Source organism: Durio zibethinus, chromosome 9, assembly GCF_047325235.1.
Source record: "Durio zibethinus cultivar Kanyao isolate XHJ-2024 chromosome 9, ASM4732523v1, whole genome shotgun sequence".
NCBI lineage: Eukaryota > Viridiplantae > Streptophyta > Magnoliopsida > Malvales > Malvaceae > Durio > Durio zibethinus.
Window position 1 is genome coordinate 1,973,743 of NC_143170.1, and position 26,358 is coordinate 2,000,100.

The 26,358-nt window shown below is 34.2% G+C and overlaps 4 protein-coding genes across 15 annotated transcripts; 1 reads left to right on the plus strand and 3 right to left on the minus strand.

Moving 5' to 3' along the window:
- Positions 1-889: 889 nt before the first annotated feature.
- Positions 890-11,533, minus strand: LOC111305000 (vacuolar protein sorting-associated protein 53 A-like). 10 transcript variants are annotated; one of them, XM_089765358.1, is made up of 26 exons: positions 11,473-11,533; positions 11,068-11,133; positions 10,808-10,902; positions 10,568-10,624; positions 10,182-10,332; positions 9,904-9,974; positions 8,986-9,110; positions 8,246-8,406; positions 7,990-8,131; positions 7,526-7,589; positions 6,577-6,759; positions 6,433-6,474; positions 5,749-5,853; positions 5,599-5,658; positions 5,296-5,373; positions 4,771-4,878; positions 4,595-4,660; positions 3,948-4,025; positions 3,738-3,871; positions 3,562-3,655; positions 3,077-3,154; positions 2,604-2,666; positions 1,804-1,872; positions 1,620-1,715; positions 1,081-1,395; positions 890-1,006 (listed from the first exon to the last, which is right to left on the minus strand). In XM_089765358.1, the coding sequence occupies exons 2-25, from the start codon at positions 11,114-11,116 to the stop codon at positions 1,090-1,092; spliced, it is 2,475 nt and encodes an 824-aa protein (XP_089621484.1). In that variant the 5' UTR covers positions 11,117-11,133; positions 11,473-11,533; the 3' UTR covers positions 890-1,006; positions 1,081-1,089. The 10 variants fall into 10 exon arrangements, with proteins under 10 accessions (XP_089621484.1, XP_089621486.1, XP_022757878.2 ...); XM_089765360.1 differs by lacking the exon at positions 4,595-4,660; XM_022902143.2 differs by having other exon boundaries at positions 890-1,395.
- Positions 11,534-17,126: 5,593 nt separating this feature from the next.
- Positions 17,127-19,785, plus strand: LOC111305012 (beta-amylase 3, chloroplastic-like). Its single transcript, XM_022902168.2, has 4 exons — positions 17,127-17,795; positions 17,918-18,128; positions 18,545-18,655; positions 18,799-19,785. Exons 1-4 carry the CDS (start codon positions 17,173-17,175, stop codon positions 19,582-19,584), a joined length of 1,731 nt encoding a protein of 576 aa, XP_022757903.2. The 5' UTR covers positions 17,127-17,172; the 3' UTR covers positions 19,585-19,785.
- Positions 19,786-20,462: 677 nt separating this feature from the next.
- Positions 20,463-22,006, minus strand: LOC111315119 (Putative membrane lipoprotein). Of its 3 annotated transcripts, none has more exons than XM_022916721.2 (3): positions 21,895-22,006; positions 21,702-21,819; positions 20,463-20,699 (listed from the first exon to the last, which is right to left on the minus strand). In XM_022916721.2, exons 1-2 carry the CDS (start codon positions 21,960-21,962, stop codon positions 21,705-21,707), a joined length of 183 nt encoding a protein of 60 aa, XP_022772456.2. In that variant the 5' UTR covers positions 21,963-22,006; the 3' UTR covers positions 20,463-20,699; positions 21,702-21,704. The 3 variants fall into 3 exon arrangements, with proteins under 3 accessions (XP_022772456.2, XP_089621491.1, XP_089621490.1); XM_089765365.1 differs by lacking the exon at positions 20,463-20,699 and adding an exon at positions 21,264-21,401; XM_089765364.1 differs by lacking the exon at positions 20,463-20,699 and adding an exon at positions 21,485-21,620.
- Positions 22,007-22,496: 490 nt separating this feature from the next.
- Positions 22,497-26,298, minus strand: LOC111315139 (putative plant SNARE 11). Its single transcript, XM_022916731.2, has 10 exons — positions 25,782-26,298; positions 25,460-25,552; positions 25,072-25,165; positions 24,924-24,961; positions 24,433-24,524; positions 23,940-24,019; positions 23,630-23,686; positions 23,386-23,478; positions 23,220-23,294; positions 22,497-23,015 (listed from the first exon to the last, which is right to left on the minus strand). Exons 1-10 carry the CDS (start codon positions 25,856-25,858, stop codon positions 22,926-22,928), a joined length of 789 nt encoding a protein of 262 aa, XP_022772466.1. The 5' UTR covers positions 25,859-26,298; the 3' UTR covers positions 22,497-22,925.
- Between the last annotated feature and the right edge of the window lie 60 nt (positions 26,299-26,358).

Here is a 26,358-nt window from a genome sequence, read left to right on the forward strand (position 1 = left end):
CTGTAAATCGTAATTAAGTTGATGATTTGCTTTTACTTTAAAAATGAGATAATTATCCCTTTCTAAACTTTTTATTTAACAAAAAAAAAAAAAAGGACTATAGAAATTAATTTATTGAAAATATGGACTATGAAATGAACATTTGTTGAAGCCAATGTAGATCTTAAAAACCCAAGAAAGTAATCCAGCCCAATTGGATAATTGGGTTTAGTCCCTATACCGATTTTCTTGAGAGTGTTTAGAAATTTCTTATTTTGGCGCCTAAAGAAGAGATTTCTTGTCTTTATGTCCTGCTTTCCCATCTCCCCTTTTCTTATTTTTATGTTCCTCAAATTATTTTTCTGTTATAGAAGTGGCTTATCTTGGTGGGTCTTGCTGTCCTTGTTGCAGAACCAAAGGCAGGAATCCTGAAGTTATAAGAAAGAGAAGAGCGTTGGCTCTTTTCAATATATAGCTGCTTTCATGTCTTCTACAGTCCTTAACTCCTTATATTAATGAACTAGTAAATTATAATATGTAAATAACATGCTATTTGGTTTTCCATTCCTTTCTATGCTAGTAGTTGCTTTTCTTTTCAAATATAATTATGATAAAAGATTTTGCTATCGAATGTTCCAAGTGCAGTTTTTTACATTATTATATAAAGTAAGATATAAAAAGAGAGTATGTCTTGAGTCACGGCTTTCTTTGTTAAAAAAAACAAAAAAAAAAAAAAAACGACAAATGAGTGAAACCTGGATGAACATGAAAAGTCAAAAGAATGCAATAAATGTATCATACGATATTGTAATTAACACAGCGGAAGTAACTTGCATTAACTTACTTGAATCAAGAAGAGTTCGCTGCTCCTGCTCCAAGTGAAAGAAGAACAAATTTGAGGCTTAAAAGCTTAAAGGGTAAAGCTGTGTCATCGATTTGAAGATTTCAATTCTTCTGTCGGCTCAGAACTAAAAGCTGCTCGGCCATTAAGATAATGATACAATTGTTTTCCGATGCAAAATTGTTTCTGAAATTTGAGAAAGTTTATAAAAGAAGCATACAACAAAAAGAGAAAAATAACAGATACATCTTTGCAATTACCGACAATTCTTATGCATTGAAGAGCTTTCGGAAAGGTCCATCCTTACGGTCCTTAGCAGCTTCTGTTAAAGCAAGGAACCTCTTGAACCCTGTTGTCGCAGCACCACGTCCAAGTGCAGCAGCTCTTGTTAGCACATCCTCTCTAGAGGCTACAAATCCAACTGAAGCAGGACTTGGAATTGCTGGAACTGTAGCGGCAGGAGGGGCAGGTGGCATTGCTTGGCCAAGTGGTGCCACACTTGAAGGCTGTGAGATTGCCGGTGCACCTTTGTTGAAGTCATCTAATATACTTTGTTGGTCAGATTTCTTGAGGCCCTGAATATGAAAATTTTAAATTTCAAACAGAATGAAAATTTTGAGCCATTAAATACCTAAAATAATTTGCACATAAAAAAATTAATCAAAACTGCTGTATTTTAAGATTTGAAATCATTTAATGAAATCCTGAGCTTCAACCTGACATTCAGCTGTAACTGAAATCATGCTCCAATTACAACAAGTGTGGTCATTTGAATTGATAAAGTTATAACTAACTTCACCTTAAGCTCTAGAATACGCTGGAATTCCATTGGTGTTCCCTCTGGTAGCAATGCACGGTATGTATCTGCAACAGAATCGATAGGAGATAGTATAACCTGTGAAATGATGAAAAGCAAACTCGCATTATGATTAGATAGCCATAACCTGCCAGAATGAAAGCTGGCAAATAATTTGATCACAGACCTTCAAAAGTGCTTCAGCTTTGCTCATCTCTCGACTTACAAATTTTGAATAGCCAGCAGAACCAGATGTCTGCCAATAGAAGTTAAATTAATCAGTTTCTTTTTTTTTTTTTTGTACTCCACTTTTTCCCTTGTCTTTCAAAAAATGACAAAGAAGCTGATTAAGCCATCATGAATATGGAAATAAATTCATACAATATTGTAATTTACACCGTGGAGGTAACTTCATCATTGAAATTGCAAACCACAACAGAGTAATGAAATGAGGGGGTAAACCCATTCAATTTGTACTCCAAAGTGTAGATAAGTTTTGAAGCATAAATGATATCTTTACAGATGTTACCAATTTGTATCACAAAGGACCCACTTCAATAGGATATAATACAGTAGTGTCCTTTAAATAATAACATATTTGATGTCATGCATCTCTCAACATCAAAGTTTTTCCTCAGTGAAAGTGGATTAATTATTGAAGTTTTAAACAAAGAAAATACAAAATACAAATTGGATTCAATAAAAGCTCTAAGAAGCGTGACTTCATTAATATTGCGTACTCCAGAACTAAAAAGTGATGTAGCCTCGTTGAAAACAGAATGCAAAATCACAGCTTAGGTCAGTAATATTTAAGAGCCAACTGCTGCATCAAATGTGACACTCCATTACTAAATAAGGGAAAGAAACATGCTGCAAACCCTTATAAAATAGAATATGTCAAATGCAATGATGTCACTGAAAAATTGATTAAACAATCAGTATAACAAACATGAAATCATGAGTGTTCATTTGAATGCACTAACTCACCTGTCGACCAAGTGAAGGAATTTCCAAAAGAATTGTCTTTACAGCTTGAGTATCTAACAGCATCTGTAATACAATTGTACCATTAATTTATACATTAGTATACTTCAATGCTATAGTATCCTTTATTCCAAATCCCATGTTTGTTATCACAATGTATTCAATCACATTAGTATACTTCAATGCTCTAGTATCCTTTATTCCAATTCCATGTTTGTTATCACAATGTATTCAATCACATTCAAATGTTGATACATGGTCTTTAGAGTTTAGATCTAATAATAGCAAATAAGTTAACAGACCTAGATCACAAACAACTAAGTAACAACATATCAATTGACATTGTTTGGTACACTAGTGTCACCAAAAGTTATATATGTAGAGTTTTAGAGACAATGGCAATATATGTTATACTTAACCACAAGAATAGAACAGTAAAAAAAAGGAAAGTGAGAGAAACAATATATGATCAGTACTTGTTGGGCTCCAGTTTCTGATATCTGCTTGCATTTGAAAATGTTCATGTAGAACCGTGGACCAAGCGATGATGCAAGCTGCAAGAATAAAAAAATAAACAAATTGAACAAAATATCTATTTGCAAAAGGTTATAACTATAGTACACTACACTACTTGGAAATTACAAGATAAATGAACCTTAAAGTGTCGCTTAATCTAAGGTATTCCAAGCTTGCATTTCCCTGGAATGGATGATAGAGACAAATGCATGCAAATACACATACTTAAGGTGTTTTTCCCTAGAAAAGATACAGATCATGCATAAATGCATGCACGTGTGTATATGTAAATGTCTATGTACTCATGCATGCAACTTACAGATATTTAAATCGGTTTTTCAGCATGCTCACTGGAAATAAAAAAGAAAGAGATAAAAACAAAGCAAATAGTAAGACTAAATATGTTAAGAAGCATAGTATAAGATCCATGTTTTCTGGTATTTACCTTGTCCAAGAAGAACTGGAAGTAAATAGGTGAAAGAAGGCTCCCAAGCACAGGAATGCTACTGGTAAGGATCATATTTATGCCATTGACATATCTGCAACAAGGACAATGAGATGGCTTTTAAAAGTTAACTCTGGCCCTGATGAAATTAAAATCTCAAAAGGAATGCATCTTACCCTGATTGGTCCCCAACACTTTCAAGGGTAGCCCATGGAACACGGGTCATTGCAGCCATTTCAGCTTCAAATTTAGTTTCCAGGCCATGCACTAGGGTTACTAAAGATTTGGTTATAACTGCTGAAAATTCATCCTGCAAAATTGCAAGACCTTGTAGAAGTCAAAAGAAGAATTTTCATTAAAAGAATTAGTTATGAAGTAAGCAGCACCTGCACTTCTGACATATCCACCTTGTCTGCAAATTGAGAATCAATGATTTTGGATACACTTTCAGCCAGCTCTCCAGACTGTTGTAAAAGTAAAGTTACTAAAACTCTAAAATCAGTTTTTATTATCAATGTAATCTATTTAAGTACATACATATGAAGGCAGCATAGCCAACAATTGCCTGCTACAGAACTGAATAATATTGCTATGGTGCTATGAAGAGTCGAATGCAGTTAAGTTACCCTAATCTCAAGCATCAGTGTGACCAAGATATTAAGTAGTTTAGGCAAAAAAATTAACTGATAGATTATGATCCCATTAAATGGTTGAAGAATGAAGACCAAATGAAACAGCCTCAATATTAATCCCTTGTACATAACCATTATGGTCTTGTTGTTCAAATATGCAGTAGCTATGTGCAGTTTCATGATGCTTAAATTATTCAGAACAGACACCAAAGCTTCCAGCTCTAATTCACCCATAATATACTATAAGAAAGCCAAGACCCCCTTACTTCAATTATACCAGTAATTGTTCGACATGCACAATAGTATGGCATGCACACATAGAAACATGCACAAGGGTTAACATGGAAGTAGCACATTTCAAAATTGATAATCAGAGAGAAGCCTTGATTCCAGAAACTGACTGTTTTATGGCAATATTCAGCTGAATTTACAATATAACAAATCACCCTTTCGTCCCTGTCAGAAGTCTATCAGACGTTGGCCCGTAAATGCAAACAAAAAAAAAAAATTAGTATCTAGCATAGAGAATAAGTGATTTCCATAAACATCTCAAAGGTTAGCACAGCTGAGAATATACCTTTATCTGCCCATCCATACCAGTGGCAGCAGCAACAATCCCTGTACCACCCTTTGGCAGTCTTGCAAAAAGCTTTGTAGCATAGGCTTTGAGGACTCTTTGAAACACCTAAAGATGGAGAGATTATTTAAGATTTCATTGAGCAACCACCTCATCTTTTTCCGTTGTAAATTATTCTGATTCTTAAGATACATTTCACAACTTAATTTTGTGCAAAATTACTAGTATATTAATATTGGCAGGTGGCAACCCTTCCAACAACCTGTGTGCCTCAAACAATCTTTCACCCGTCCCGTTTGGTTCAGTATTTCCAAGTATGATTTGGTTGACCCTCTTGATAAGTCAGGTTTTATTGTCAAATCCAGCAAAATGTAAGCCAAAGATCAACAAATCTACATGTCCCACCCATCTGAATTTATAAAGCATTCCTCGCTTTCATTTTTAATGAATAAATTATTATCATTCTAAGATAGAATAAAAGTTACTGCAATACAATAAAAACAAGAATGAATTTCAAGAAAATACCTTGAACAAATTATATAAAGTCTGGCTCTTTGTCAGAGCACTGCATCGCTTTAAGCTCCTCTTGATTATAAGAAACAACTAGGAAAAAAAAGTAAAGGAAGACCAAGTCAATTAATGAATATACTAAATATCATCTCCAACACAATATTAAGCCAAAATTGCTCTCAAAACAACAGTGTGTACCCATTGCAGGAAACCAGCAAAGGACATAAAAGATCAACTTGATTTGTAAAAAGAAAAATAATTAACATTGTTTACTAAGAAGTGATGGCTTAATCGATAAAATAAAGTGCAGTTTCTTACCTGCATACTACTAGAGAGAACATTATTCTGACTTCCTTCCTCAACATCCCATGTTTCTTCCTGTCATATTCAACAATGATTCAATGAAATATGAGCACCAAAAAGTAACAGAAAGTGTTTACTGAAGAATGCAAATTATGCCTGAACTACCTGAACAAGTTTCTCGAGATTCTCCATCAGTGTCTTTTCTTCTAATTCTGTATATACAGTTAAGTGAGGCTCAAAGCAAGATGAAATAATCCCATGGAAGTTGAACTGCCAGGAAATGAGTACAGACCATTTTATTAGCAAAATTATAGGATGAAAGCTAAAACTATGGTGAAAATAGGACTTGTCAATGAAAAAAAGCAGACGGAAAATACTTTTTCATTATTTGCTAAGTTAGGAAAACCATGCGAAAATACTGCTTCCCAAAATGTAAATTTAAGGTGTGAAATTCGATAACTTCTTAGTTAACATAATACAAACTACAATATAATAAACCAATCATGAGGCATTACACTAATCCAATTCAAAATAGACAGTAACATGTTACTGTCAGCATTTCAATGGGACCAATAAAGACGGCCTACTGAGATGATGTGCATGCATCAGAATAAAAGAGGTTTACAGCAAAGACATACAGGCACCACCAACTTAACAATCTCTTTAGGTAGCCATCACATTCCAAATTCTCAAGTAAATGAAAAGGATCTAAGGTAAGACATGTTAAAGAAGTGATCAAATTGTCAGACATAAGAGCTTCTGCTGTTAAAGCATAGACTCTGTTTGACTCAAGCCAATCCTATCACTGAACTAAATGTAAGAATGCTCTTATAGAAGGTTAAAATGTACCCCGGCTCCAGGTGCAGACAAATCTTTGTTTCCACCTTTTTCCTGTCAACACAAAGTCAGAAGAGAAAATTGATAACATAATTATGTAATTCTCTAGCAGGAGTTTTCTATTACAGAGAGAAGTGACCATTGTGGAGAACATACTTCATTCTCACTTCCTTGGTGTGCAGCAAGCTTTTTCTCATACTTCTTTCGAATATCTGATGCATTTTGACCATTATTCTGCCTGCCAATTTCTTCAATGTCATTTCCAATCTCTCTACTCTGAGTACCACCACCAAATTTCTCTGCCAGTTCATCCTCAAATTCTAAAGTTCTTTGCAGTGCCTGCAATATCCAAAGTACACAACTTCATAAGTAAAAATGGCATACAGAAACTCAATGATAATGAAGTATGAAATAGTAATTTACCAAATTAAATCCGCTTATAATTATTCCAAAAACAGAAGATAAAACCTAAAAATGAAGCAGTCCCAAGGGAAAACACCTTCTGAATGGAGCTTAACTCAATGTCTCTAAACAACTATCCAAATGCTGAATAATTGATGACACATAAGAAAAAGATACCTTAATACAAACTACTAACTTCAGATAAGCTTTGACTTAAATGGGCCTAAATAATAAATGAGATTGAACAGAGAGAGATTTGATACTGATCATATAAGTCCACGCTAGAAGAAATGACGGTCATCAGCAGAACTTCTCAGAAAAAGAGGAAAAAAAATGTGCGGAGCTTGCATGATAATGGGAAATAATTTAACAGTTTTTATCTCTAGTCCTCTTCACTGTCATCAGTTTTGTACAAGAAATCAGCACTCTAACCAAAAACGGTAGATAGTTTACAATGGCAACTATACTGAAGCCATTTTTATTAAAAAAATAAAAAAACAAAAAATTTGAGCAAAATAACAGCGGAGTGGCTGGGCTTTGGTCCTTGATTACATACCCAAAATAAAAGCAAAGCAGTGTTGAACAATACTAAGGTAGCATACTTCAACAATACATTTAACCATAAGTTGCTTGAAGAGAAATAAAGGGAAACCCTCTTTGAGAGTGCCAAATCAAGCAAGTAAATCTAAAAAGTATGGCTTACCATCAGCAAGGTTGCAACATCAGGCTTCTCTTTCAGGTTGTCAAGGATCCCCTCCAGTTGCTTCCTGGAAGCAAAATCCCAAGACAGTCTAAATCCTGTATAATATTATCCTGCATTGATATAACTTGTTCAATACCCCCCCCCCCCCAATGGAAAATCAATAATTCATTTGTTGTATAATTCTGCATCATCTCATTAACTCCCTTTTGACAAAAAATTTGAAAAACTGTTTTTTTTTTCATATTCTTTAATCAGAAATAGTGTTCTAGCATCATTTCAGGATAAAAAATTAGAATGTTTACTTGACCACTATTTAAAGAGAAAGAAAAAGTTGTAGATGCTTCAAACTGTTGCTTCAAGGATGTAAAGAATGAAGGTTATATAAGTTATTGAACCATCCTAGAAGTATTTTTATTGTATATCATTAATGAAATTTATATGATTCCTATCCAAATGACGCATACCTTGTCTTCTTGCAGAACTGGATACAGAGACGATAAGGGACAAGCCAGGAGGTAGGAAAGATTTTCCAGATTTCCTCATTTGTTCTCATTCGACGCTTGATCCATGCATACCTTCGTTCCGTTTTATCTAGTTTAGCTAGTTCTAAGTAAACAGCAAACATCAAGACTTCAGAACATTAAAACTGATTGTGAAAGCTTAATGCATAAAGCAAATATTAAAGATTTAAATTGAAAGGAAGGATGAAGCCACAGAAACCAGCTCCTTCAAAGATCTGTTCATATGAAGTAAGCTCCCTGCTGCAAAAGTTATTTACTAACTCTTCTCTCACAGATGGTTCCAAGGCATCGACAACTAAACATGCATCAGATAAGTGCTGCAGCAAATTAGTCTCTTCGGACTCTTTGCCAGTTCCTAAGCTGCGATTAAAACCTCAAATTTATAAAATACAAAAAATAGATTTAAAACATCAATTTAGTGCAAAGAATCAACAGTTACAACTAAGAAACACAGTAATCATTCTCCTTTAATCATACAAGAAGGATAAGAAGGAAATCTATGGTTCTCTAAAACACCCCAACACCCCCCCCCCCCCCCCCAACGGCATGACAAATTCTTCCAAACCAACATCTGAAAAGGTAAATATTAACAAAATAACAGATTAACTTGTATCAAAGTTCAACACTAATGTAAAAAATTACCTTCAAAAGTACTAGTTCTATGCATACAGAACCAAGTTTGTTCTATTTTATATAATTTTTTATTTCATTTGCTTAATGTTATGGAGAACTTGCAGACCTTCGGAAGTTCAAGTTCTATAGTTTGTCATTTCCATATATACAGAACCAACTGAATTCTACTTTATTAAATTTCATTGCAACTGCTTAAATATCAAGATTTTGCAATATCTCAATAAACTATATTATGATTAGCTTCTAAATCTGCTACCTAAAATTTTATTCCAAAGGAGAACAGCATCAAATTTATATACCACATACCTTGAGAAATCAGAGAAGACATGAGATTTCAGTATCTGTTTAATATTCTTAAACTTCTCTCTCAGCTCTGTGATTTTTGGAATATCCCTATAGGCTTCAAAATGGCTACATAACTGGTTTACAGCCTGAGATGCATAATAAACTGGACTTCTTAAGATGAAGCGAATCTTCATAAGGCAATGCTAAAGCAAACTTCAGAAAATGAAAAAAAAAGAAAAAAGAAAAAAGAACCCCTTATGTGGAAAATAATTAGTGTGATTAAATGAAACATGTACAACAATAGAATTTTACTTGGTAGAAAAGATGACAGAAACAAACCAAAGAACAAGAAGGGACTAATGAGGGCAAGAGAACTTTTGAAGCAAAAAACAAAGACAAAAAAACGGAGAGAGAGAGAGAGAGAGAGAGAGAGCACTAATGAAAACTAAAGCAATAGATGTCTGTCAAAGTAAAAGAATATCTCAGCAAAGAAGTTCTCAATTGCTGCATCTATCTACTACCATCTGGAAAACTTACTTTTAAATTTCCATCTGATTAGTAAAAATTCTAAGCATAAGGGGTAAGTTATCCACCTTAGACATCTAAGAAAAGTCTAAAAGCCTAAGAAAATGTTCAACTCCAAAACACCTAAAACAGAGGAGAGAAGGCAAATGCAGTGGAAATATGCCAAGAAAAAAGTGATTCAGTCCATGTTTCCTCAATGATAAGGCCATTGGTGGACCCAATCAATGCATAAAAGCATGCCAAAATTAGCTTAACTAAAACCATAAATATTCAATCATCTCATGCAGCCATCCATCTCAAATCAAAAGCCAAAAGAAATGAAATAGCTTTGATATCACTAGAAGTAGATCACTAAAAAGATATTTAGTACTTTCAATGATAAAACGCTTCTTTGCTTCCATAGAAATAACATACCTCTAACTGGGCAGCTGCCTCCTTATATTGTCGTTTTGAAGCCATAGCTTGAAGTTGCTCTACAGCAGAGACTGCCATGAAGTGAAAAAGGTGTTATGGTAAGAATTTATATAAAAGACATGCATTTTAATAACTGAGGTCAGCTGGATGTTAGAACCCATATAGTCTGATGGAAGCATATTTTTCTACTGATCATTAACTACATTGCTCAGACTTGGGTGTCAAATGAACACAAATAAAGAAGACCCAAAAAGAATAAGAAAAAAAAGAAGACTTACCTAGCATGGTCAGACGATGAAGAGCCGTAATTGTAGTTGTTATATGCTTCTTAGCAAAGTCCAGCTTCTTGATATCGCGACATATTTCTTGAACCATCATCGCACTTTGCTCAGCTTTTGTTTTTATTTCATGGATTTTATATGTTAGTTCCTGCTTAGACAAAACAATATGAGTTCAAAAGAAAGAAGAAAAGGACCAAAAAGGGAAAAAGGGGCTGATGAAATTTTCATATTCTTTTCCAAGTCATTATTGGTTAAACAAAAAGGCATAATTATTTTCTCAGTCATGCAACCAAAATCCTAAAGAAATGCTAATATATAGAAGGATTGATACAAACAAGGTAAATGATATCATTGACAGCATCTGAAAAATTCCAAGAACTAACCTCCACAGCATGTGTAGCAGCAGCAAGATCTTCCTTAGCTTTGGTTCCCGAATTACTCTGCAATCAAAATAGCTGATCATTTGTTACAGTTCCTCAACTTTCCCAAAGACAAACTGCAACATCTCCTTAATTGAAATTGAAATGTTTGATAAATTCTCATGAAATTTAATTTTCACATAAGTGAAATGCAAAACCTCTAAAAACAATAGGATTTGTAAATGAATAAGAAACATTTATGACCTGCTGGCGAACTGCAGCCAATATTCCGCCATCCACACGACGAATCTCGCTTTGTATCTTTTGCATTAATGGCTCAACACCAGACAAAGAAGCCTCTGAGCATCAAACAAAATACGCCAGTGTCAATGCCGTAACAAGATAAAATCTAATCTATTAACCTATTTTCATAACTTGGGGATCGCATCCAAGGCTTAAATTCTAGCAAATCCTGTTGAAATTTAACAGTTTTAAGATTTTCAATGATACTTTTTACGAGTTACCTGTGGGGAACATCTGGTTGATATACTCTAGAGTACTCATTTTGTCCATTGCTTCGAAATCCGATCCTATTGGAAGCCATGTAAAAACAATTTTAACCCAAGTTAGAAAGACGGATCCAAAACAAACAAAAAAAGCAATTACGAGCTATATGTTCTTTTTATCAAAATTTTCAACTAAAATTGTAAAAGGAAAGTAAGATTACAATAATTTCAAAATTTGAGAGAAAAATAGGAATTGAGCTGACAAATTAGAATGAAAATCACAGGCAATTTGTTAGATCAAGATTAATAATGATCTATGAATCACTAAAATCAACTTAAAAATTCGGTTTATGACTTGAACACCTACAAAACTTTCTCTATGCAAACAAAGAAAACTGAAGAAAGAAAGAAAATTTTGCTTACCGGTGAAAATCTGACCGCCGATCTGTCGGACCAACGGAAGAAGAGTCTTGACTATGGGCCCAATTTTGACACTTTTCAATGAATTGGGTTTATACAATAGACCCAAAACTGCCTATTGTATGCAAAGCAAATCAAAATTAGGCTTGGTAGGGCCCAAGATTACAAAATTTATGGCCCTTAAAGCCTTAAAGTTTGTGATTGTGTTTGCAGCGTGTAAAATCTATAAAGATTGATAGAGGTGTTCGGTCGGTGTAGAAGTAGTCGTTAGGTTGGTTCGTTTAAAGTTAAATTAAATTATTTAAAATTAAATTAATTGATTATATTAATTATTTTTGTTAATTAAATTGAATTTATAAATTTTAAAAATTAATTCATCGAATTTAATTAGATCGGTTCGATTGATTTTTTTGTTAATTGAATAAAAAATGTATTTAAATTAAATTATATTTAAATTTTAAATTTCTCATATATTTAAACAAATTAAATAAAATTATTTAATAAAAAATTCAAATATTAAAGTATTATGTTAAAAACTTTAACAAGTTATAAAATTAAATGATCAATTTTATGTATTTTTTATTTTATATTTAGATTATATTATATTTTGGTTAAAATTTTAGTTAATTCTATTTTTGAATCGAATTAATCGAAAATCAAAATTTTTTAAAAATTATTTCTATTAATTGATCGAAATTAATTTAATAACCGATCGATTAATCGAATTAAATTCATTCGATCAATTAATTTGATTAAAATTAAATTATGAACACTCCTAAATATTGGAGCGTATAAAATTTATAAAGATTGAAGCTTGTAATTTATTGTCACATCAAATTAATCAGTTAGCATTTAGAACATATAAAATCTATAGAGATTATTATAAACCGACAAAAAAAAACTAAAATATAATAAGATAAAAATACCATTTTAATCTTCTCATCGAAGTAATTCTTTTTTTTTTCAATTGTTCAAAAACCTTTTTGTTTTAGTCCAATTTTTCAATTTCAATTTTTTCTTAAATTATTTAATCCTAAATAACTTTTTTGAAGTTGTTGCAATAAAAGAGGAGCATTGTTGATATTAATATCCTGTTTAAATCGTGAAGCATTTAAATATTGAATAGAGTAATGCATTGTAGACCCTTGTCCCATGGATTCCTGAATACACTTATTGTTTGAGAAGTTGATCTTGTAGAGGTTTGCATTTCTCATCCAAATAAAAAACAGCATTTTTTTTTCTCTGCAGGTGTTATTGCTATTGCTGTATTTGATTTTCCAGCATTCCCTTGATGCAAAAGGGAGTTTTAATTATCAAGGTTATATATTACCCTGAAAATGTGGGGAAACTGTAAGTCTCTTCATCTCCAATCTCTGTTCCATGGCATGCTGATATTGCAGACAATTTGGAAAAGAAGTTCCAATTCAACTTTTTTCCTGTTTCCTCTCTTCAGCTGCTGCATTTTGTGCTCTCTTCTAAGTTTTTGCTGTACATGCAAGAGAAAAGAAGAAAATATATTTAAGTGGGTGCAAAATTGCTTAGAGATGCTTTAAGACACAGAAACTTCAAAATTTTGATCAGTGGGGGAATTGACTTGTGATACTGACAGGTACAGAAAACTTTGAATTGAATTAGGATTCTGTATCATAAAAAAATCACAAGTTCAGTGCCCTCTATGTAGAAGGAAAAGTGCTCTAAACAGCCATTATCAGTTGCTCACAAATATCTTCTGAAGCTTCCTCAGATATTTCTAGGGAAAGTGCTATCACCCCTTTCTTTTCTTAGAGCTATTATTTTGAGAACGCAAAACTTCGTGGAAATATCCGTTATGACAGCAAGTCTGTTCTTTTCATAACATGTTTCTAGGTGAACCGTCTGCTTATGATATTTCACAGAAAACTTATCCACCATTTTCTATTGATATCTTGATACCCAGTACAAACACAAGGCCCACAAGGTATATAGTTCATGGTTCAAACATGCTTGGTCAAGTTTCCATGAATTCTGTTTTACCGGATGACGTTAATGTAGTTACCAAAACATATGTGATAGAAGATTACACATTGATAAACAGACAAACTGCAACTGCTAAGTGTGTTATGGCAACGTTGGGTTTATATTAAGAAATGAACATCACTATGGGAATTTTAAACTTGTTTAGTTAATTCAATCATTTTCAAATTTTCTTCAATTTCTGAAATAGTTATCTCAGAGATTTCAAGATATTTTGTTCATTGACTTGTTATATGCCTAATAAAACTGTCCTCTGGAGAAAAGAAAAAAAATATTTAGGTAACCAAGTTTTGTTGCTTACTCACATTTTTGTAGGAGCAAAGTCCTAACAGTATCGTACAAGTTTGGACATCCAAACGTAAGAATCACACACCTAACTTGCAGTTATACTTCTTTTTTGAAAAAGAAAATTTTCTTTCGCTTTCACAAACAAAAAAATTGTACTTTTCTAGCACATGCTCAAGAGAATTCTTCAATTTTTTTACGATCATTACTTGCATGGCCAAGGAAATGAAAGGGCAGTGAGGGATTTTTTTTCTTTTTTCTTTTTTGTGTGTGTGTGTGTGTGGGGGGGGGGGGGGGGATTGAAATGGATACGTTTCAGCAATAGAGAACCACAAGCAAATGTTAAAGCAGGGGAAATGAGAAATTTGTGGGGGACCTTCTTTGGATTGATTGTGAGCAGAACAGGACAACGGCTACTTGAAATTAGGAGTGTGAAAACAGTAGGCAACTGGGATCATTTTTCCTGGCATGTCCCAAAACACCGTGTATAGAAAGTATAGGAAGATGATCAATTTGTCCTCATGAAAATGAAACTAGATTCTCCTTGAGAGAGAGAAAGAGAGATATATATCTACCAATGAAAATTGATCCTTTGAATTCAAAATGTGTGTGTTTGATGGATTAAGCAAGACTTATATCCACCAATAGAAATCGATCATTCTTCTTCCCAATTATGCATTCAATTTGCCTGAAATATTGGAAAGAGAGGTTGTTTTGTTTGCTTGTAGACTTTCTTTGTTCAATTTCAACGAAATATGAACTTTTAGCAGGCATGGATGGAGGGTTTAAAGGAGAAGAGAGATACCCCATTGTGTAGCTCAATCACCGGATCAAAACAAAAAAAAAGGGAAAAAAGTTAAAAGAACTTTATACGCACAGGTTGATTAATGACTTAATGTGATGTCATCCTGGCAAACAAGTTCGATCCTCTTTGGTTTCTAGACTATAGACAAGGGAAAATATGGCCCACTCCAAGAAACTTGAAGAGATAAGATCTAATTTGCTCCACGAAAGTATGTAATGGTGAGCATGAAAAGTGAGAAGTGATTGGCTAACCTACAGGTAAGCTCAGTAGTCTTCAGTCTTCACCTGAATAAAACACCAAACCATCGATATCAATTGGGTATGAGAGATTCGTAATTATATTACCATTGAAACAAAGACAGGTCTGCTCAATTCTCTTTCTTCCTCTTTGCCATCGACAAATCGACATCTCATTGCCTGCATTTGTTCGCCCTTCTAAGGCAAATGAAGTAACGTACTCTTCCATAAGCATGGTTCTCACATGGATGCTGTAGTACAATATAGGATCAATTACAATTTTTGTTCGAGGTTTAAGAAAGAAAACGCATGCCATGCTTGCCTTCAGTCATCAGAAATCTGTACTCGGCCCCTGAATGATTGGCCTTTGATATTACTCCTAAAAGGCATCAGTCATATGTTTTTCAAAATTCAACTCGATGGTGGCTGGGAATATAAGACAATAACTGATAGGCCTCGCCTACGCGTGAGTGACATGGACGACCTTCGATCCTATCAGCAAGAAATACACGGCATTGATCAGGTTAACAATTTTGATGGAACTACTTGATTAAATGTTAGCATAATCATATATAGTAAATCAATGGAGCAGTTCCAAGTTTGGATAAGATCACAGTCTCATGTTTTCGCAATGGAAAACAGACACTCCAAATTTCTAGACAAAACCCATCAAAGCCAAGAAAAATTGAAATCCTAAGAACTTTTTAGCCACAGAAATTGAATAGGTAGTACAGAACACAAATCAAGGACAGGCTAACTTTTTTAAGTTTGCAGTTTTCTGGATCAAGGCAAAGTTAGTAATAAAATTAGCAGAATTACAGTTACTTTCACCGGCAGCAGGTATTACAAGACTGTTTGTCACACGTTCATATTTTAAGACCAATTCAAGCATACAGCTTATTAGAGATTAACAAAATTTGTAATAAAATCTATTTGTCACACATTTATATCTTAAGATCAATTTTCATACACAGTTAATATGAGATTGATAAAATTTGTAATAAAATTAAAATAACAATTATTGCAACAGGTATCATCATACTGTTTGTCACGATTGAAGCATTGTCCGCTATTAATTTTAGCATAAAGTCGATGTGAGATTTATATCTCCTCTTTAAGACCATGCCTATGTAAGATTAATAAAGTTTGTCATAAAACTTGTTTGTCATACATTTATATCCTAAGATCAATTCTAATATACAATCGGTTGATCGACAAAGTTTATAATAAAATTAAAATTACAGTTATTTTCACCAACAATAAGTATCACCAGGCCGTTTGTCACGGTTGAAATATTGTTTGTTATCAATTTAGCACATATCCAATGTGAGATTTATGGCTTCTCTTTAAGATCATGAGATCCTTTCCACTCCAACAAAAGTCCACCATCTTCTATACCAACTCATGAAATATTGTTCATTTTGTTCTCAATTTATGATTTTTTGTCTGCTTTAATCTTGTTTGGACCTCATGATTTTATTCCATAAAAAACATCTTACAAATTGAAAGTAATGTGAACATTTATATCTCAAGATCAATTCTATTACACAACGGATGTGGAATTTATAGCTCCTTTCTATGAGCATGACACTGGCCATTAGCAAATTCATTTAAAGGATATAGAGCAAAAGAAGAACAAAGAAAAAATGAAAAAATTAATCTGATATTGTAATAAATTGACTCACATATTATGAGTTTTATTTCATTAATTTATAAGTTTCAAAATACAAAAATTGTTTGTCTAATAATATAAATCACCGTACACAAATTCATTATGCTACCTAAACTGATAAAATGATAAAATAAATTGCATAAATTGCAATACCATACCTAGTTGCTTCAACGACTAATATTATTCCTATAGCTGAGTATGATCCTAGTTGCTTCAACGACTAATATTATTCCTATAGCTGAGTATGATTTTGTTACGTAACTGAAGAAAATATATAGAGAAAATTCACTTCACTACCATTTAGAAGTGAATAAAATATTGGTTAAAACCTGTCAGTTAGTTGAAACTATCTCTTCTGAAGATATTTCACCCTGCTCTTGACAACTTGATTTCAGGAAAGAACAACCAATGTATGGATAATATGACCTTGAATAGCCAAATAATCAACAAAACCAACACTCAAGGGCAGTTCTGCCAACTCAAAATGTGTGTATTGGTGACCGTTGAAAACTTACACTTGGTGTTGGATCTTCTGTTTGTTAAGAATGGACGAGGAATAACCGCGTCTTGGATAATATGACCTGGAAAAATTGAGGTTACTTGTTTTGATCTTTTGCACTCTTTCCCCTTTAAAACACAGCCCACCAACATTGTATTCTTCAGAGGCTTAGCCCAAAGTTTCATTTTTATAAATGAATGCAAGCCATCTTCATTTATTCCCACCTCTCCTTTCCTTCTCTTCATTTCCCAGAACAGCAAATAGAAACATGGCCTTACCATTACGTTCTTCTACTTCTTTCATTAATCTAAAAGAAACCAAAAGCTTCAAAACTCCTGATGATTTCTTAGGCACCATTTGCTTTGCTCAAATGAAGCCACCATGCCGACTCCGAGCAAGAAATTCGATGTCGATGTCGATGTCGATGCAGGAAGCACAGCTCTTACATGGGAAAATCTCAATCACAGAAGGGAGGAATAGTGAGAAAAGGGAGAAGTTACATGGTCTAACATTTTCCCATGATGGAAATAACTCTAAGGTGCCTGTTTTTGTGATGTTGCCACTTGACACAATAACTCTAGGAGGTAACTTGAATAAGCCACGGGCAATGAATGCCAGTTTGATGGCCTTAAAGAGCGCAGGCGTGGAAGGAGTTATGGTGGATGCTTGGTGGGGTTTGGTAGAGAAAGATGGACCTTTAAAGTACAACTGGGAAGGGTATGCTGAGCTTGTCCAAATGGTCGAAAAGCATGGTCTAAAGCTCCAAGTTGTCATGTCTTTTCATCAGTGCGGAGGGAATGTGGGAGACTCTTGCAGGTATTACTTCACGTTTTGTATTTCAACTCTACTGTCAAAGAATATGTATTATGTTCAAATTCTTACTTAGCAAAAGACGGTTATAGAAACATAAACCAAAATTTTTCTGCTTGAATTTTTAGTATTCCTCTACCTCCATGGGTGCTAGAAGAAATCAGCAAGAACCCAGACCTTGTCTACACTGATAGGTCAGGGCGGAGGAATCCTGAATACATTTCCTTGGGTTGTGACTCGATGCCGGTTCTCAGAGGAAGAACACCAATTCAGGCTTACACAGATTACATGAGGAGCTTCAGGGAGAGGTTCAGAGATTACTTGGGACGAGTTATTGTCGTAAGCATCTATAAATCTCGAACTATACTGATGCTATAGTTCAGGACAGAGGATACTTTCAACATCAAGATCTCATGAAATACTAGTAATTAGTATGCAACTCTACATATCTTTGTAATAATTTCAAGTAATAGGATAATCTTTTTCTCAATGTGAATGGATGTACTAAAAAGGCTAAGAGAAAAAAAAAAGGGAATTTAATCACAAAAGGAACGAAACAAAGGTGCCTGCATCATATCACACATCGGTTCCGATTAGAGTCTGAAATCCATTCAACTGATGGACCAAAGGCGCCTACCAACATGTTTAAAAGCATCAATATCAAGTTTTATGCAGTTTTATTTCTTTACTCAAGTGGTACATTTTTTTGGACAACTTACAAACTCTAGAAATCTCAAGTGCAATTTCTATTTCAGGAAATTCAAGTAGGGATGGGCCCTTGTGGGGAGCTGAGATACCCAGCTTATCCAGAAAGCAATGGAACATGGAACTTTCCCGGAATTGGAGAGTTTCAGTGCTATGACAAGGTAAATTACTGAATTTGATGAACTAAAACGAAGTTTCCCTTTTAGTGTTACCTTTTGGGAACAAAATGACACAATAGCAATATCGAATGAGATATAAACTTAGATTGTTTGCTCCTAAATCCTAAACAAGTCTTTTGAAACAGTATATGAGAGCTTCACTTGAAGCAGCAGCAGAAGCCATTGGGAAGAAAGATTGGGGAAAAAGCGGGCCACATGATTCTGGCCACTACAAACAACTTCCTGAAGAAACTGGGTTTTTCCGAAGGGATGGAACATGGAACACCGAGTATGGACAGTTCTTCCTAGAGTGGTACTCTGGAAAGCTACTAGAGCATGGAGATAGAATACTTGCAGCAGCAAAAGGAACATTCCATGGAACTGGAGCAAAACTGTCTGGAAAGATAGCTGGAATTCACTGGCATTACAGAACAAGGTCTCATGCTGCTGAACTAACAGCAGGGTATTATAATACAAGATTTCGAGATGGTTACCTCCCAATTGCACAAATGTTTAGTAAACATGGAGATGTGTTCAACTTCACCTGCATGGAAATGAGAGATGAGGAACAACCTGAGTATGCAAACTGTTCACCGGAGGGATTAGTAAGGCAAGTAAAGATGGCAACAAAGACAGCTAGAGTCGAGCTTGCTGGAGAAAATGCACTGGAGAGGTATGATGCTGGTGGATTTGCACAAGTTTTGGCAACAAGTAGATCAGATTCAGGCAACGGATTGAGTGCATTTACATATTTAAGAATGAACAAAAGGTTGTTTGAAGGGGACAACTGGCGGCACTTGGTGGAATTTGTGAAAACCATGTCCGAAGGAGGTAGGAAAATTTCAGAGTGTGACTCCCAGGGGACAAACCTTTACATTGGGTTTATCAGTGACAAGAATGTGGAGAAAATGAAGGAGGCTGCTCTTGTATAGAAACTATGTACAGAGTCCACATACAACAATACATAAGCTAAAAAAAAATGCAAAATAGAGCAAGGACTATATTCCAGATACGCCATAATTGTTGGTATCATATGCCAAAGTAACAGATGGGTAAAATCAAAATAAAATGATTGCATCTGCATAAATTATATGGAGATTTCATTCAATCTAGGCCAACATCTTTTTTTCTCTCTTCCAATTGTTTTGGCCAGCCATGAAGGTTGAATCAGTCCAATTCATTTTGCATAGTATCATTTTAACCAATCCAAAAGAGCTCTAAAATTCTTATAGATGTTTTTTTTTTTTTTGGTAAAATAAAATTATAAATGTCCTTATTTCTACTTTATTGATTACGTTTCCAATACATTTAAAGGCCAATTTGGAGCATTCAAATGCTACATAAAGCATTCTTCAAAGTACCTATAATTTGGCAGACACTTGATAAAAATTGTGCTACTTCTACAATGAGGGGAACATCAAAAACATGGACACAATAAATCATAAGATTCACAAAATTACAAAATGCTCCTAACAAAAGAATCATTTTGTTTGCAATTCAGAATAATTTATTTATAAAAACTAAAATAAAATTTATCATTCTGCTACATTAGCGCTTCATATTTACTATTTAATTTACCAGTGACCAGTAAATATAAAACCCCAACATAGCAGAGTGATAAATTTGATCATTTTCTTTAATTTATATATAGAAGAAAAAGTTATAGACTATGGTTGAATCATGAAAACCTGCCCTACTTTGAAAAACCTATTCAGTAACTTAACAATGGCCAAAGGCACTTATTATCAAACACAATTATGTATTGTTAAGCTGCTCCATAATGTGTTTTGTTTGAAATTGTACACCTAAATTAGTTTGTTTCCAATAATTCTTTCAACCATAGAAGAAAGGTTTTACATAATGAACCCAATATGTCGAATCGTTACAAAAATTTTCTACAGAGAAAGTACAACACATGAAATACACAGCCAGAGAAGTCCAAGGGAGCACTCCTAACTATGTTCCCGATATGCCTCGTTTTGGCAAGTTCCAAGACTTGAGGAGGAAAGTCATTCATTCACAGCTCCTTGATGCTTCCATGTTGTAGCTGAATTTGCCACAAAGCAGATGAAAAGATTATAATTTGGACATTCATCAAGATATTTAGTTTAAATCCCTGAATCCTAAACCAGTAAAAAATGCCTCATGTATCAACTCTTGGAATTCAACTTTAAGAGAAAAGACATTCAGAAATTGCCATATAAAAGATGCAGTGAGTTGGAGAAATTTCAACTGAGACAGGAGCAGAAAAACAGGATAACAAATTTCAAAGTCAATAATCAAATGAAACAACCTCATGCAGGAAATTTGCACAAAGGAAATGAAACCGGAAGTTCCTAATTAGCAGTTAATAGCTGGAACAAAATATCAAAGTACTAAAGTACAAATTTTTTAGCAGTTAATAGATAATACATGGATCCAATGTCCAAAACCAAAACATATCTACTGGGATCCACCATGTAGAATCCTCACAAAGTTTTTCAGAATGACCAGGAACTGAAAAAAGGTAACTGGTTTTTGCAGTATCAGAAGTTATAATAGCTCCAACCTTTATGGCCTCTTCCTCCGTAAGTCGTTCAATCTTAGATATGACACCATATACTTTCCTTTTCCTTGCTGCATCATCAGCCATGTATTCGAAACAATGACCAATTTACCAAGATCAACCACCTAGATCCTGACATCTCTCACCAAGTTTCTCTATAAGGTAGAGTAGCGTTTCCAGCCAGCTTGTCCTGCCAAATTCCCACTAGCAAAAAAGGGGAATGAGGGGCGGCTAGGGTTTCAATTTAGTAACTGCCCTAATCGCAATTTTACCTGCAAAAAATTTCATAACTTTCCCACATCCCCGTGGTAAAATCACATTCGTGGGAATGTGGGTGGCATACCAAACGTGGGAATCTCCTTCCCATTGATTAAATTCCTTGGAAAGTAGCCAACTTTCCTCTAACTAAACCCCCACTTACAACTAAGAAACAAAAAACGAAGCTGTCAATCAGTTATATCACATTTGATAGAAAATTCTCAAAGTCAGAGAACTGGGAAATACCGATTAAGAATGCGGGGGAGATGATGAAGAAGAGGAGTTTGAATTATTGCGGCGAAGGCTTTCGATCAAGTCTCCCAGTTCTTTACGAGCCGATTCTCTGCCAAACATGAATCCGTACCTGAATCAAAGATTTTGAAAAACATAAAAAAAAGATTCTAACTCTGACAGATGGAGATTCCAGAGCAATAGCTACCAGTAAGAAACGGCGGAGAAGACGCCGGCGGTGGCAATCGTTTGAATGAGAGTGAACGTTTTTTCCATTTTTTTTTTTTTATATTTTGTTTTCTGAAGGCGATTTGGTTTTATTAAAATATGATTGGGCCGTAACTGGGCTCACAATATTCTCCTTTGTAAGTTGTTGCTATTTCATTTCCGCCAATTGATAAAAGGCCCTAGCCCAATTAGTTTAGACGATCATAGTCATTTTCCAATGGCAGGAATTCGCGTTGCTCCAACACAATAATGACACACTTTTATTGTGTCAACCCCAATTTCACAGATTCATAACCAAGCAAAAAATCTAGACTTGAAAGTTATTTTATTTTGTTGCTTAGTTGAAAATAAATCTACTTTTCAACAAATTGTGAGGATTTCCATAACGACGCTGAAAGAAAAGGCAGATGCCTGAATTATGACATCTGTTTTCCAAGCTTTTCAAAAGGTTTGACTAAATAATTTAGATTTGATGATTTGATTATTGAAATTCGTATATTTATATTATTTTTTATACGAAAGTTGTATACCATAATTTATATAAATACGAAATTATAAAATATTTTTTTTTATTTTATTAAATTTATATATAATTATTACTAAAATTTTATTAATTTTAAATTGTCAGATCTAAAATAACTCAATGGTAGAAATAAAAGCACTACATCGAAAATCCAGAACAATGTAGAGAGTAAAAGAAATAAAGAATCATGCAGGTGTTATATTATACAAGGTATGCTACGAACCAATGCGCTCTCAAATACATAACCTTCCCTCTCGTGTACGGGGTTAATTTCTTCAGTCTAGGAAGAAAAATGTCCTGGGGGTAGCACGTGGGAAGTTCTGCCAAACTCTTCATGCATTCACCAAAACTATCGTAAAATAAGATCAATTCCACAACCATATCAGTTCTCCAACTATTGTAGCCACCGGGGTTATAGCTGGTGATTCTTCAATTCAATGTGGCTGCAAAAAATCCTGACAAATCATCAGATGGTTCATTCTAACTCTTCAATCAGGAGTCCAAAGTAACCGTCGGTTCATTGCCGGTGGTGCTAATCCTGGAATATCTCGGATGTCCTTACTGTTTGGATTCACAAGCTGAAAAAGGAAACCCAATAATTGAGCAGACTTATATACACCATGTGAACAGAGAAGATAAATTAACATAGGCGGCTTTTCACATGGCACTGTAGAACTTTGAATCTAGAAAAACTGCTTCTAATTGTCAGCCAGTTACACACAATCAAAGGTAAGATGTTAGTTCAGAAGTCGATTTTGGAGCGAGGTTGAGAAATATAGTACCTTCACGATTATGATGGCTATGACACCAATGACAATAAGAAACAACAATGCCATAATGCATTTATCAGTAGCAACCTGTGTCCAGAAGGAAAATAAAATTAGTAAATACAATTTAATGCTAAAGAGTGTATATGAATGAAAGGAAGTGGATGTTTCAGAGATGGACCTGCCTACCAACTTCTTTGACCAATTTAGATGCTTTCTTGATTGAAAAATGTATAGAATCCAGCTCATTAACTATCCTGCTCATTTGTTCAGTCTAAATATGACAGAAATAACATATCTTAGTATGAATATCACTGTAGAATCTCAAAAGATTAATACAACCAAAGAGTAAAACAGATAATTGAACCTAAGATATAGCAAAATGCCATGATGTTGATAATTCTTAATGCTTTCAAGTTATGTACCTGAGCCTTGAGAGCTGCAGCAGTCTCAGTTCCAACATCGACAGTGTCTTGAACAACCTATTATAAACAAGGGACAGGCAAAAATTAGTCTTCATTTTTCAACAGCCCTAGAAATCAGGAAAAGTTAATGACATGGGGGGAATTGAGCTAAGAGGAGGTACATCCCAAGACTTCTTGCCTTTTGTTGGCTTTAAGTTTAACATAAAAAAAAAATTTCAAGAACTAAAACTCCAAATACAACCAATTATTTCACAGTAGAGAAAGATGGAGGATATTTTACAGATCTGATACAGCAAAAGTTTAAACTAACCTTCTTAGCCCTGTCAATGGCTTGATCAGTCTCATCCATCATCTGATTTCCTCTATCCATTAGCTGTTGATTTGTCATAGCTGCAGTGCAATTACAACCAAGTTGATTTTATTTATAAGGTCCAAGATAATGTTCAATCAAATGACCAGAGGTTTCTTTGTCAAGGCTCTCATTCCTTGTCAGATTAAGTGTGTTTGACAACTTATATTCTAGCACTAGCACAAAATTACTGGCACATCTTAAAACCACTACCATTACATAATCACTCTAAACAAAACAAGAAAGTGAGAATTGTTATGGGCTTATGGCCACACTTAAAAGGAAAAGAAAAATAAAGGAGACAATATTTGGTGCAAAAGAGTTAGTGCATCTGTGTATACTATCAATGCCAGAAAAGAACACTGATTATGAAAGCACGATGTCTAACACAAAATTTCAACTTGAACTTCCACATATACAAATCAGCTAAAATCAGAAAAGCTGATATACTTACATGAAGCTAGCAAGACATTTTCTTCCCCAAAGCCTTCATTAGGCCCATCAAAGAGATCAACTCGTTTGTTGCTCTCAAGATTGCTTTGATGTCTGTAACACAAGTACAACAATGTCAAACAAAGCCAAATTATACATCAATACAATGAAACAGAACATTTAACAGATAATTGGCTCTTATCGATACCAGTGGAATTATTATTGCATGATATCTGTAGTAATTACCTTAACAAATTACCAATTTTCAATCAATAACAACTTTAGTTTACTGGCACAAGTTCGCAAGGAAGATCGAAAGAAAAGGTTAAAAGGAAAAGAAGAGAGAATTTGGAAGGGAGATGGGGAAGGGGTATGTAACCCTGAAAAAAGGATAAACTCTATCCATATGCATTATAAATTATTTACAACTAGTAAGAGTATGAACATGCATGAAGTTATCGCTTCATTCCACTATAAACAAAATAGATAACTTCTAATGGTATATAAACTTACTGCTTCTTAAGGGCAACATATGAATTCAATTCCTTGATCTGCATGAGAATCCCATAAGATTGAGAAAACTTTGAACACAAGGTACTCAGACGACATGTTAGAATATCTAACTAAAAAGCAACAAAAATAAATAAAAGTAATAAAGCACCATTGACTGCTTCTTTTCATTCAGCATTTTGTGGGTGTTTGCATCAGTTCTACTCTCCATTTCCTTCACTTCTCTATCAAACTCTTTGATGAGCCTGAAAAGGATAAGTAGATAGTATTTTAATTCAAACGAAAGGAGAAACAGTTTTTAAATAACAACATAACAGCAACAGCATAGCAGAGTAGCAAGCACAATTTTTACTGAACAGATCAACTCAAGAACAGGTGGGTGCTTTAATTTAGATTTTTTCTTTATAAAATGAATAACCAAAGCATCATTGTTCTGATTCATCCAAACTGCAGTAAGATACCCTTTCAAAAGCATAATGTGAGAGTCGTTTTATTTCTTCACATAGCTTTCAAGGAAGGATGAATATGAAAATAAATACCTCTTACACTCGCGCATCTTGTCGGTAAGCTCTTCCAATTGCCTACTCTGCCTGTTAACATCCTTAACCTTCTCCAGTTTCTGGAACCCATTTCTGCAATGAGAACACAACAACATCTTAACCAATGCAGAAACAATTGTAATCATTATGAAATCAGTAATTAGCATAAGCTCAAGTTAGTTCTAATAGAGTCATAAATGATGATAAAATGACAAAATATTTCAGTTTTTTTATGCAATGAAATAATAAAAATCAATATTTATACCAGAACAATCTGATGAAAATCTACATTGCAGAAAAATAAAAGAATTTAATTTCTTACGATAAAGCTCGAAAAATGTCGGCGATTTGTCCGTCGATCTCCACTAGCTCTTCGCTGACCGCAGCTAAAGGATCCATCTTTCAATCCTAGACGAAACGGAATATCTCCTCTCTCAATTTAAATTCAGTCTTCAAGCATTAAATGAATTCTCAATTGACGATTCAAAGACGCGACGGCAAAAGCACTAAAACAGCAGATTCAAAATCCGGATCGGATCAGATCGGCACAATGCCGAGCCAATGAATCGTAAATTCTCCACAAGAACTCAACAAGAACAGAAAATTTGAAGCGAATATTCAATTGCAGATCAGAAAGCAAATAACATCGATCTTTCCAAAAGAAATAATCAAAATGTTACGACATTTGAAATCCGATTCCGTGCGATGCGAAGGCTTCTTTCTTTGGAAAGGATCGGGGGAGACAAAAAAAAAAGGAAGGTTTTTTAAAAGTTTGACGCCATTGCCTCCCCACCCGATCCAAAAGAGCTTATCATACAAGGTGTTCTCGTGATCTACATACAATTTTTTATATTTTAAATTATTTTTTAAGTTTTTTTTTTTAGAATTATTATTTTTTC

What these genes read in the sequence shown, in the direction of transcription:
- LOC111305012 (XM_022902168.2), top strand. Translation starts at nt 17,173, where the DNA reads ATGAATGCAAGCCATCTTCATTTATTCCCACCTCTCCTTTCCTTCTCT. An exon ending in ACTTGGGACGAGTTATTGTC is followed by an intron (nt 18,129 to 18,544) that starts GTAAGCATCTAT and finishes TTTCTATTTCAG; the next exon opens with GAAATTCAAGTAGGGATGGG. An exon ending in AGTTTCAGTGCTATGACAAG is followed by an intron (nt 18,656 to 18,798) that starts GTAAATTACTGA and finishes CTTTTGAAACAG; the next exon opens with TATATGAGAGCTTCACTTGA.
- LOC111315139 (XM_022916731.2), bottom strand. Translation starts at nt 25,858, where the DNA reads ATGGATCCTTTAGCTGCGGTCAGCGAAGAGCTAGTGGAGATCGACGGA. An exon ending in CTGCAGCTCTCAAGGCTCAG is followed by an intron (nt 23,479 to 23,629) that starts GTACATAACTTG and finishes TGTCATATTTAG; the next exon opens with ACTGAACAAATGAGCAGGAT. An exon ending in TCAAAGAAGTTGGTAGGCAG is followed by an intron (nt 23,295 to 23,385) that starts GTCCATCTCTGA and finishes TTCTGGACACAG; the next exon opens with GTTGCTACTGATAAATGCAT.
- LOC111305000 (XM_089765358.1), bottom strand. Translation starts at nt 11,116, where the DNA reads ATGGACAAAATGAGTACTCTAGAGTATATCAACCAGATGTTCCCCACA. An exon ending in GTCTTCTCTGATTTCTCAAG is followed by an intron (nt 8,407 to 8,985) that starts GTATGTGGTATA and finishes TTTTAATCGCAG; the next exon opens with CTTAGGAACTGGCAAAGAGT. An exon ending in ACAGATCTTTGAAGGAGCTG is followed by an intron (nt 8,132 to 8,245) that starts GTTTCTGTGGCT and finishes CTGTTTACTTAG; the next exon opens with AACTAGCTAAACTAGATAAA.
- LOC111315119 (XM_022916721.2), bottom strand. Translation starts at nt 21,962, where the DNA reads ATGGAAAAAACGTTCACTCTCATTCAAACGATTGCCACCGCCGGCGTC. An exon ending in TTCTCCGCCGTTTCTTACTG is followed by an intron (nt 21,820 to 21,894) that starts GTAGCTATTGCT and finishes TCTTTGATTCAG; the next exon opens with GTACGGATTCATGTTTGGCA.